This window comes from Larus michahellis, chromosome 8 (assembly GCF_964199755.1).
Source record: "Larus michahellis chromosome 8, bLarMic1.1, whole genome shotgun sequence".
Classification (NCBI taxonomy): domain Eukaryota; kingdom Metazoa; phylum Chordata; class Aves; order Charadriiformes; family Laridae; genus Larus; species Larus michahellis.
Window position 1 is genome coordinate 30,811,750 of NC_133903.1, and position 12,778 is coordinate 30,824,527.

General features: G+C 35.5%; 1 protein-coding gene across 1 annotated transcript in view; it reads left to right on the forward strand.

Moving 5' to 3' along the window:
* The window catches only part of CDC73 (cell division cycle 73), a 107,511-nt gene that overhangs the window by 77,966 nt on the left and 16,767 nt on the right, over positions 1–12,778 (forward strand). The window contains exon 11 of the mRNA XM_074596350.1: positions 10,385–10,442. Coding sequence (XP_074452451.1) covers positions 10,385–10,442 — 58 coding nt within the window. The remainder of the gene's footprint in view (positions 1–10,384; positions 10,443–12,778) is intronic.

Here is a 12,778-nt window from a genome sequence, read left to right on the forward strand (position 1 = left end):
TTTTGTTGAAATCTGAACGTAAATATTTTGATCCATAGATGTGTTTTCTTTGAAGCAAAACCTACTGAAATCTTGTGTTTTACTTGATAAAAGTGTATGAAATAGCTAGGCAGAAAGAAACATTGCAATCCAATGTCAGGTCCCGTCATAACAGTTTTCCAAATAGTGCTTTTTCATATGGCACCATATAGCAAGCCTGTACATTGAAAATATAAGGCATTCTGTTTCTGTTCAAAATAGATGTTTTCTCTCATATTTAGTATTTTTAATGAATTGAAAGCTTAATCACAAGATGACCAATAACTTTGTGTTTGGGGGCAGATTGTTATGTGTCAGATTTCCCAGCTTCTTGTGATTAAAAACTGTGTGTGGATCAGTTCCTCTGAACACATTATCAGCCTGTTGACAAAGGCTGTTATGTTGTCACATGCGAGGAAAGGAGATGGGGAACAGAATCCGGGCTGGCAGTAGGTCCCATCCTGCCAGTAGGTCCCATCCCATACCCCCAGCTAGAGATGCTTTTATTGCAGAAACCTCTGTCTGAAATTTTTGCTGCTGTTCCCATGTATTTTAACCTTGAATAACGCTGTGTTTACACATAGTGCTTGGCAAACATTTCACAGGGGCTTTTCTGATTGTACAAACTGTAAACGTAAGGCTGTCGTTAGTCATTTGAGAATGGGGGAAACAACCAAATTTGCATTCTTGCCATGGAGAAGTGATACCTTTTGCTGCCATCATGATCCAAGGGTGCTAAGCCACAGTGTTCAAAAGCAAACAAAAAAGTCTGTTTGCCCATCGTTCTCTCACCACCATCTACCAAAAAAACTACTTGCATCCGGTTTTGATTCACTTCCTGTCTTCATGGTACACAACATATTTTCTTCCTTTCAGTCTGTTTAAATGAGTTAAAGCAATAAGATCTGTAGAGTAAGAGCAGGACAAAAGCACGTGGGTGTCAAACAAGACCCTCTTGGGGTGCCTTAGCATACAACTAGCAAAGTAAAGAAATACAAAAAGAGTTAAGAAGAAAAATTGAGATAGCGTAAATTTCATTACCAGTATTACCTGACTGACTGTATGGACCGGTACTTTAGTACTACTAGCAGCCTGTGCCAGTTATAATATGCTTCAAGATCATCATCTTTTGTGGTTTAAAAAAACTACCTACTTTTTTGCAGCTGAACTCGCATAGTAGATTAGCTGTTCATAAAGGAGGAAGCCTTGAGCGTCAAGACAGTCTACATTTAGAACATTTTTCTAGACTTTTCCCTGGCCTGTGAAAGTTCAAAATAGCCCTTTCCACGTTGAAGTGGTTATAGTCTGTTGTATTCTTATAATAATCACTGTCATCGCTCAAGCCCTCTTATCTCTTGGCTTGTTTATTACAATTTATTATAGCTGCAGCTAAAGCTTTTGATCCTGAAAAAGCTCACGCTGGTTTTGAACTCGGCAGTTACTTTTCTAGGCAACACAAACAACTAAGAGTTCGTCACTCCACTGTTCAGCTTTGTGCCTTGGGTCCTCAAGGAATACAGTTTCAGGATTTTCTCCTGATATTTTAAGTATTCCGAGGTGATTACTTGGAAAATTGCTTTCATCTCTCTGGCCATGACCACTCATGCTAACTATGGTTTCTTGTAACATAATGCAATATGTAACCATAGTGCTGGGTTTGCTAGAGCTGGCAAGGTACAGAGGAATAGTATTAAAACTTTTTCTTCAGTGAATAGAAAGGAGATGATAACATCAGAACAACTGCGAAAAAGTGGTGCTGGGTAATTTGTTAAACAAGCAAACACAAAACCACCTAAAGTCTTTAGTTTCCTATGTATTAGAATTCTAATATTACAGCATCTTCTGTTCTAGCAACAGGATTCAGTATAACCAAGGAGAGTCTGGGATGAGCTTCATCGGTTTCTGTTGCATTGAGACAGAATAGCATCACTTAATCAGTCACTTGGGTCTTGGTTCAGTTTGAGGGTTTGGGGGCGGGGGGGGGAATCACGCAGAAGTTAAGGATCCATCTGTGTTCATTTAGGCAGCTGCAGAGCTTTTTCAAAATAATCTGCTCACACAAAGCACTTTGAGTCTTTCCAGAAGTTGCGAAGGAACCTTTCTGAGGTCTTTATAAGCCTTTTCCTTTGCAAATTTGTTGCTCACAGAATGCAGGTATAAGTGGGATCTTCCCATAGCTCTGTACTAAGCAACGTTTTCTTTAATATACATATGACGGTTCCCTTGAATACCGTTTTCAAAGCAGGATCTGAATAGAAAAATGACAGTGCTTTTCTACATATATTCAGAGTTTGCATGTCAGCAGTGCTTTTATGCAAATGAGTTGCTTGAGCCCCATATTCTGTGATATTTCTGGTGAAAAACCACTTTGTACGAGTGAGTAACGGTTACAGATGATATTGGAGCTAGAGATTCATGAATGCTGTGAAGCTGAAAGTTGGAGACTAAAACATTGGCAAATTATAGTAAATTCACAATGATTTAAATTCCGGTTCTATTGAATTGATGTGCCACGCTCTGATTTTGGTATACAGAAAAACCAGTGTGTGTAAACCTTTGCACCTGACTTTTGAGAAAGACAAAACAATTCTTTTGTTCTCGAATTGTGTTTGTCAAAACTCTTACTGATTGCCAAGTAATATGTGTGAGGCCAGCTCAGATAATTAACCCAAAGGGAAAGAATTCTAAGGAAAAATAATGTTTTAGTGATACTACTTTTGTCTTTTCACAGACTTCAAGGGAATGAGTCATTTAAATAAACATAGTATGTATATTATAGGCAGGCCTTTATTTTAAAAAAAATAAACAAACAAAACCTGTGGAGTTCTCTTCTCAGGATTAAGAGTTGCTGGTTTTCGATGAAAACAGCTTATCCCCAGGAAAATGGAAGTGCCTACATGTTTAATCTGGCTTTGTCCCTAACATTCCTCTTCAGCTCAGAATTGCTTTTGCAATAGCAACAGTTTGAAATTACATGACTGATGTAAATTCAAGATGAAGATCTTAATTTTACTGGTATTTTGAGCAAGGATAAAGATGGGAGGAGCTCTATCACACTTCATTGACGACTGTTCAGGAACGTTTGGAAAGCTTGGCTTTGAGGGTAATGCTTAAGTTTTAAGGCATCTCAGTAATTGCTGCTTTCATTAACTCTTTCCAAAAGTATATGCAATCTTTTATTATTATTATTTTAGCATATTTATATGGTTTTGTCCCTAGTTGATCACTAGCCACAACAGTATTCATTTAGATTCAGGTGTGATGTGTTGCTTAGAACCATTTTCTTTGCAGAACCAGGACATTGCCTAAGCTATCTATAAGCAGACCAGTTCATTCAGTCATATTTTTCCATGTTTAAACTGAACTTCTTTTAACCTGGTTGTAATAAAAAAGAAATCGCAATGAGTGTTTTTCATTTCTTTCAATGACACTGATCTCCAGGCCTAACCTGCTGCTACTTTATTATGTTTTACATTGTCGGTGTTTCAGAATTTGTCTGTTTTAGTTCATAATGGATTAATAAAGGACCAGATCTGTAAACAAGAATTTAATTTCAATGCTGGGGAACAACAGGTATTAGTATTTCTAAATTTCAGTTAGTCCCTTGATGATATCAGCGTAATTTTATTTCTGCCACTCTCCTTTGCTTTTCCTTTCACCCTCTCTCTCATCATTGTAATGCTGTACTCATTCAGAAGAGACTGTCTACATCTGATTTCCTTACACTTGTGAAATTTGTTGTATGTGCTAACTTTAACACTATTTTGAAAACTATAATGAAATTTGCCTTATCTTTCTAAGAAGATGGGCATCAACTTTTCTTTTTTGCAGCTGCATTTGAGGATTGGCAATGTTCCATTGATTTATTTTTTTTTTTCCAGACTGTGCTTTATAAGACATGATCTTCCGTATAAGCAGTTCTGTATTTTGAAATAAATATGATTTATATAATTATTAGTAACCCCTTTGTCACATCAGGTTTTTTGAGTGGTTGAAGTGGGAAATAGCGAAGCTACGGTGGTGTTTTCCTTAGGCAGTTGGTATCAGAAGTTTTTGATAAATAATGGTAAACTTTTCCCCTTTTTAAATTCATTCTATAAAAATATCTTCTATTCTGCTTAAACTCCCACTCTCTTTTCTAACTGTAAGCAAGTTGAAACAATGTAAACAGTAGAAATGACCTTTTTATGAATATTGTAAGCAATGGAAGTTAAAATGACTGCGATATTAGCAGTATCCTGTTATCAAATGGTATTTTTTTTTTTTTTACAGCATAGTTTAAAATTAGGAAGGCAGTTAAAAGCTTGCTGTCTTGGGGGACTGCATATGGAGATTTCTGTGCATAAAGTATGCAAATAAGCTATACCAGTGTCATGTGAAGTAAAATGATGATGTGAAACACTAGTTAAACTTAACATGTTTTTAAAATTTTCTTGATATGAAGAGAAATCAGAGAATTATTAGGAAGACTGCAGAGGCAGAGCTTAGAATCATAGGATGTGTTGGATTGGATGGGACCTCTTGGTTATTTGGAAGATCATTTTTTTTTTTTTCTTTCCACCCCAAGGCTTTTAAGGGCTTTAAATTTTTAGAACAAAGCCCTATGTTTTTGGAGTCTAAGCTATTTATATGAAATAGAAAGGTGTTGCTGTCAAGATTAAAGTAGGGCATCTGGACCAGATGTTAGATACCTTTTTTTGAAGTCATCCCCTTGTTTTGTCTGTTTAACATACCTGGGTGTATACAAGATTTAATTTCTAGAAAAATAATGTTATTTTTAACTATGCAGTTGTTTTAGATTTTGCCATAGTTCTTTAGGCTGGCTTTACTAGAATTTTCAAAGATTCAATACCTTAAATCACTCAGGCAATGGTAGTATAGTTGCTGGTAATTAAAATGAGTTCTTAGTGTATTTTGCCCTAAATTGACTAGATCAATTGAAGTCTGTTCTTAAAGATAATTTTACAAGCTTATCATCCACATATATTTATTTTCTTTCTCATTTAAGATCCAAGTGTTGCAGTTTTACGATGTTCATCTTTATGAACAGTCCTTGGTTGAATTGTCTTCCGTCATGGATGGTGAAGCTGAAAGCTGCTTTATGTTTTATATGCAAGCAGTTGCTAATACTTCTTGCAGAATCAAGTGTTACTTTTTACTTGTACTACTACTGTGCCAGGAGCATGCAAGTTACCTAATAACGTTTAGATTTTTGGGTAAACGTCTTGTACTAATTTAAATGTTATAAAGGAACGAGATAGAAATTAAATTTGCTAAATTAAAAAAGCCACAAGATGGCATCAAATTGTCAATTCTGTCTGTTGCTCCTAAAATTTTTTTTTTTAAAGGTCAAAATATTACAGACTATGGATCGATCTCTACATGGAAACCAGTTGGGACAGTGAATGTGCAATGAAGTACTTTGAGTTTTTTTCCTTCCATCACTTGTACCTTGTGAAGCCACAATAAGAAACTTTTAGTAGCTTCTTTTTGTGCTTCAAGAGAGTAAGCTGTCTTGGGTATGTGTGAAATGTGCCTCCACGAAAAAATTCTACCAATATAACATGTTTTATTGCTTAAAACATGAGCGTTCATTTCCTAAAACGTAGCATGAATTATGTTCAGGCAATTTGTGATTCCAGGTGAGAAATGAGTGAAAGTAACTGAACTGTGGATGTTAATGCTCATTTAGACTTAAGAAAAGTAAGAGGTATCTAAAATATAGATTTAATATTTATTATAAAATATAGAAAAATACTAGTTAAGTCCTGGTATCACATGAATATTGGTAATTGTTGATTTTTGCAAATTAACACAAATAATGACTTTTTGTAATTAAAAAGATCAACAAACACTGCAGAAGATTTTAAAAGCTGTTAAACAAAAAAGCCACCCACTGGTGGGTAACTAAATACACCTGTAGATTGATCATAGATAATTTTTGATGTCTGTGTAATGCAATATCTCAGATTTACTATTGCAAGAAGTAGAACTTTTTAAAGTTGTTGAACTTTTAATGTTAAAATGGGTTGAGGATGCAATGTATTGGAGGACAGACACGTGTAGTAAGAATCTGTCCACAACAGTTTGCGTCTTTGTAATATATTGGAACTTGCCTGTATGATGTAAAAGCAGGGACGGGAAAATGAATGCACATGTGAAAAGAAAGGTGTGAAGTAAGCTGTGCGCAGAACATAAAAATTTAAGGGACTTTAGGCAATAGACCTAAAGCTTCTTGTTATTGTAAACATAGTTTACTCTCACAAAAGTTATCAGAGCACATAGCAGTGTCTGAATTTTTAAGACAAACATCGAAATTGTCTGAAGGAATGAGGGAAGAAAAGAACACACTAAAAGCTTAATTAGGCGTACAATAATAGTAGAAGTCAATCATCCTTCAGGGTGTGGGGTTTTTTCCTTGTTTGATTCTAAGTGAGAAAATGGTTTATTTTTTTTTCCACATGTACTAACCTGTTTTCTATTCATGCACTGGTTTATGAACACAATATTTTTGGGTAGGACAATGCTGAATAGCAGAAGACATACACTAAAATAACAACAGTGATTGAGCAGACATTTTGTAAACATCTAATATGATAGGAAATATTGTTATTGAAATGGAATGAATTCCACTGAAAAATATATACCATTGTGTAAATGGTGTGGTGAAATTCAGGAAAGTATGAAACTTTCGGTATCTGTTGTCCTGATTTCATTCTATGTCAGGTTATTGCTTCTGAATGGTTAAATACTCATATATTTAATGTAAATCATAAGTAAACTGTGTATAACCTTCTACGGTAAATTAGCACAGCTAAACCAAGTAATACATTCTTGATTAAAATACATTGTTAAGTGGTCGTCTTAAAGAAGACTTGTATTTTTCAAATTACATGGTTTTGTTACTAAATTAGTTTCAACTTATGAATATTCATAATATACTCCTTAACAGTCTCAAATGGCTTATGCATAAGAATGAGGTATGTCATCTTCGAGCAAAACTGTTAAGTGTTCAGAAACTTTGAGGAAATGAATGTTCTTTAAATAGCTAAACAGTGATTTCTGCTGCTTCTGATGCTTAGGGTACAGCTGCACAAACAAAAGCTCCCCTAACTGGAGTTTGAATTTGCAGTGTGCTAGTTACTTAAGAGTAAATTTTACATTAAAACCTTCACATTAGAAGATTTGAAGTGTCTTACTGAGCGCACACTGAGAAATAAGCTACTGTTTTTACAAGGAGTTTGGAGCATGTAAACGAGAAGTTGCCTCCAAGTAGGTAACGCGCCATAGATTACCAGCAGCACTTACCTCGTGTGGTTGAATGAACCAACAGCAATGGCATTTACTCCATCAACTTAATTTTTTTCTCCTCTGGGAGAAATCCTATCATGTAGGTCTCTGTGGCTATACCCGCCTTGTAAACAGAGCTCGTGTCATAAATTAGTGCATTGTCATAGGAAAAACTTATACCTCTGTCTAGATGCTTTTGAAAAGCATGGCTTTTGTATCTAAACTCATATCTTTTGTTTTCAGGACAGAATAAAGTGTTAGTAAAATAATCCTGCTAATGAAAGCTTATTGAAAGCAGGTTTTCTTCTCCACTTAGTGTATATTGTCAACCATGACTGCTCTGTACTTTTGATTTTTCCTCATATAAACAGTATACTTTCCTCCTTACAAACCATTTAAGAAATGTGGGCTTGAAATAGTGTTTCTTTTGCTACATTGTCTACAGTTTTTACATAATAAGAGGTGGTGATTAGGTCACTGATAATCATAGAGAGATGTAAATCAGTTACAAAGAATGGATGTTACGCCTTCAGTAGGAGACAATTGAGCTACTGTGCTAAAATGCCAGAATATCAGGAGTTGTGAGCTGCGGTTCATCCAGGAAATTATCAGTCTAAGGCAGTGATTTACAGGACTGAAAGCTGTGACCTCCATCATTTATTGATTTGCAGAAATTGTTCTTACAAATAGAAAGGTCGTAGGCCTGGAAGGGGTAGCTGTCTTCTGTGTCTACTCGTTTAAATGAATTTATTTCCTACCATTAATCAGACATTTTCATGTGGGTTATTTAATTTTTTTTTAATGTGATTTGTTGTTGTTTTGGGGGTTTGGTTTGGGGTTTTTTTTTTCAGTTGCAATATTCTTAAAGCTCTGCCTTTTTCTTTTAGGCTTCTGCACTAAGTTTCACTTCAGTCACTTTAGAGAAGGCAATTTAGAGGAAAGCATGGGAACACTCCCAAATAGATCATTTGTTAGGCGTGATTCTATGTATATTCTGGTGCTTTATGGAAAATTTGGTGACAAGAGAAATCATGAGCACAAGTCGTATGGAAACCAAAGCAAGACTTCGGTTGTAACTTTGGAAATTCTTGGAAAGATTTGTAACCAAAACTCCAGAATCTCTGAAGCAGCTTCTGGTTTCCTCCCCTGTTGCAGCTGCCGTAGCACCTGCAGGGTCTGTTTGAGATGTTGGAGGCACTGAATTATGTGGAAGGAGAGGCAGAAAAGTTGCATTACTGATTCTGCAGGGGAGGAAAGAGGAATGGATGTGTGGTGCTGCGGACAGTAATAGTTAAGCATCCAAGCAAACTGAATTGGATTTAGAAACCTGAAACTTAGCATCGCAGGAAGTGACGTTTCTTTAGCTTGATAGTTGGTTGGTTTTTTTCATTTCATGAAATGCTGTGAATTTAAGGAAATGTTATGGGAGAATTCTTGTTATTTCTTCAAAATGTGTAATTAGTGCACCACAGGAACAGTCTTAAAAAAAAATTATTTATTTCCACTTTCTTGGTTAAAAGAAAGGTGGTGATTTTTCAAATAACTGCTGTTTCTCAGTCACAAGGCACCTTTCCAAGGCAGTCAGCCTTTCCTGCTGCTCTTCCTTTACAGTGTGGTATTTTGATTTTTATCATTTTCTGAGTAATTATTGTGAAAGGACACTGGCAAAAATACCTTTTCTTGAATACTAAAAAAGTAAGTCTTAAAATAACAGTTACTGACTCAAGTGCCCTACATAAATGTTGGTATTTTAATAAGCAGAAGAGAGTACAGGAAAAATTCTAGTTTAATCCATTTCTTGCAATGGGGGGTTAAGTCCTTATACTGAAGATTAACGGGCGGTTGCTGACTGTAGAAGTTACAAAAGCTGTGCGCTGTACCAAATGTCAGCTCCAGCCTGTTGTAACTAATCACGGGTGGCATTGACTAAAGCTTGGGGAAGAGATATTTTGAGTAAATTTGTGTTTTCTAAGGGCTTGTCAAGCGATCTTCTCTTCCATTTGTACTTCACAGTTCTTGAGATAAAAACAGTTTTAACTTTCATGGTGCAGACTTAAAAGCAGTTTCTTTGGGTGTTATTTAAATCATGGAACTTGAGGCTACTTGCATGTAGTAGCCTGCTTTTTTATCTTGAATTACAGAACATATTGTTATTTATGCATGGACACACAAATGTAATAATGTCATATTGGAGTCCTTTCAAACAGGTTTTTACCAGGGTGGGATCTCTGACCTTTCTGAGTGTCTCACAGTTGTAGGATATGCTTCACGTAGCGTTTAAGTAATTTTCAGATAAAATTCACGGTTTCATGTTAGCAGATTTTCTGTCAGCCTTGCAAATTGAAGTAGCTGGAATATATAGCATTTTTTTACAGCCGTAGTAATAGTGTTAGTAGTATATGTTTTGTTCAATGAGGTTTCACAGAAGTAACTGAGAACAGAATTTGTTGTTGCAGGAATTCAGTGTTGCTTTGGAACCAGACATGTGTGACCTCATTGTTCTCTGAGGTGGTGTGTTGACTCTGCAGAGTTAACAAGAATAAATAGTAGTGCAAGTCTTTTGTTTGTTACATTAAGGTAATTGGATAAGGCATGAGCAGAACTAATTATCATAAGAATGCTATTTCTGGGCACTAAAACTCTTCAAGGCAGGAATGCATTGCAATTTTCTTGATCCTGTTTTTCCATCCAGAGCATAAGTAGGTGTTGTTTTGAAATTTCTATAGCCAACTGCTTGCATTTAAGTTACTAACCCTTGGTGAAAGTGATCGTAGGTAAAATGAAACAAGACTATAAATAGAAGATGTTTCTTTGAATATAGAAAAAAGTTTCTGATTGGTATTTGATGGTTAAAATGTAAACCTGTTAAAAGCTTGTGAGGTTGTCTGTCGTTCCCAAGTCTAAAACAGAATCTGTAAAGAGTTTTGAATACATTCACTATTTTCTTTCTCCTCTTTAACGTAAATGTTTTGTCCTCATTTTCATGATACCCTCTGTAGCTCTGTGTTCATTTAAAAAAAAAACATGCATGATAGGAAGGCCAGCTGTTAATGATACCTCTTCTGTCTTTTCAAAGGAAGGTGCTTCTGCTCGAAAAACACAAACTCCGGCAGCACAGCCTGTACCACGACCAGGTAAAGTAACCTGCTTTCATTTGTGCTTCTGTCCCAGATAAGTATGAGTTTCAAAGAAGTACTATTGCAAGCTCTAGTTAGCTGAAGAATGAAGTGGGGATCATTTATTTGTGGCCTTTAATTGCATACATATTGGAAATAGCACATACCTTTCTGCTTAATGTTATACCATGCATAGATGGAATTGAAATGGTCCAGAGTCTGGGGCTTGGGTTTATTCTCTTTGGTGTCTTGCCCAGTTATCCCACTGAAAGGATGCACTAGTGAAATTAAAAAATTACAAACTTCTTGGTTGTCAGCTTGGTAGTTCACAAATGCCAGCTCAAATATATATCAGGAGACCTGGTTAATACTTCAAGGAGAAACAACCTAAATAGAAAATCTCAAAAAGTCTCAGAGAGATAAAAATTATTACTTCTGTTGTCAGTGCATCAGAAAAAAGTCTTTCTCTGAATGTGTTATCATTACTTCTTCACACTTCTTAACATGTGAAGTATTTGTAATGGGGCCAGAGTCCTCAACTGGCTTTTTCATTCCGACTTTAACTATCAAGTCATTTTTGTATATCAGATTGAATCTCAAATTGAGATTCAAAGATAGAATGATATAGGTACTTTGTTTTGTTTTAATGAGAAACCTTTAGAGTTTTTAAAAGTGTGTAAGGGCACAGAGAGTACATGAGAGGATCAGTGTTTCTAAACAGCTAAGTGCATATGTGCACCTGGATTACCTATTATGAGAATTTCTGGTTTGATGGAAGAAAGTCTTGAGCGAAAGGTGCTATTTAATAACAATGCGATGGTTGCTGTTTTTATGAAGGTATTGGAAAGGGGACATTTTGGGTTTTTTGGAAACAAAGCTACCTTTAAAAATTAATACACTTTTTCTAACAGTACTGCTGCAATATTGTATAGTCTTGTTGAGACTACTAAACGCTTCCTTGAGATTTATTAATAGGATTTAATGCTAAGATTTAATATTGTAAACATGATACTTCCCCAAAAAAATCTAGTCTAATATTGAATATTCTCAGCATACCTGAGTGCTGTTGTGCACAGATTCTTCTGTTTTGTTATTTTGGTGCTAGAAAGGTCATGCTGCCTGTCATATTTATCTCACTAGCCCTGTTAAGCATAATAATGCAAATAGAGTTGACAGACAGCAGTATGAAAAGGGTAGAAGTGGCAAGAGCAGAAATCTGACTGAATTGTCACAGGTCCCTACTGATAGCTGTAACTTCATGGGCATTAAGTGGCAGAAGTGGGGAGTGGTGGTTCGTTGGTTTTTTTTTTTTGGTTTTGTTTGTTTTTTGGTTTTTTTTACCCGATACAGGTTATACTGTTATGGCCCTTCTCTAAGGCCAATATAATCCGTTATCTTGTCTCTATATTATTGTAAGTTGAAGAGAGAATAAAGAAGAGAGGTCTAGTCTGAAGAATGTATGTGCTGTTCCTTTAAAAAACAAAAAAAAAACACCAAAAAAAAAACCCCCCCCAAAAAAAAAACCCACCCAAACCAACATGACCCATATTTGGGGGTTTGGCACTTTTAAATTAAATAGTTATTCTGTTCTTAGCAGTCAAATTATTTAAAACATGCAGTTTCCAGGAGGATGATGCTGCGCACATAGAAGCGTTAGTTGAATTTAGACAAAACCGTTGTACAATACTGATTTGAAAAAATTACCTATGAGATGTGCTTTTAATTTAAGATTTTTATTTTTTTTGTGTGCACCTTTCTGCAGTACCTAATTTTCCACTAACATGTCTTGGTAGGGCTATCAAAATTCTTACACGTTCCCTTTCCCGTTCCCCCCCATTTTCTTTTGTTTGTTTTTGGTTTTTTATGGCTTTTTTTTTTTTTTGGTCAGCTGATGCTTCACATATATTTCAGGAACTGTTTTACATTAAGGAGAAACATAGATTTAAAAAAAAAATCGTTGGGTAGGTAAAGTTCATGGAGTTCAATATAGTGTCACCAATTATATCTGTGCACTTGACAGTGTCAGGAAAAGATAATTAAGGATATGGTCTCAATATTTCAACAATGGCAACTATGTGTTGTGAATATTTATACTGTTCTAGCCAGTTTCTGAAACAGTTGGTCATAAATAAACATGAATAAGTTGGTGCTATGAAATTGGAAGTCAATTAATTAAATTTGTCATGCATAGTAGCAGTTGAGACGAGTTAGTCTGCATCAGTGTTTCTACTAGTTACTATTTTCTGATGTTGTGAATTAGGATAAACACATGTGATGGTAATGATCAAGCACAAGAGTTCTTTCCTAAAATTAGGATTCATGAATCCTGAACTACAAAATATTTATTTGGAGGA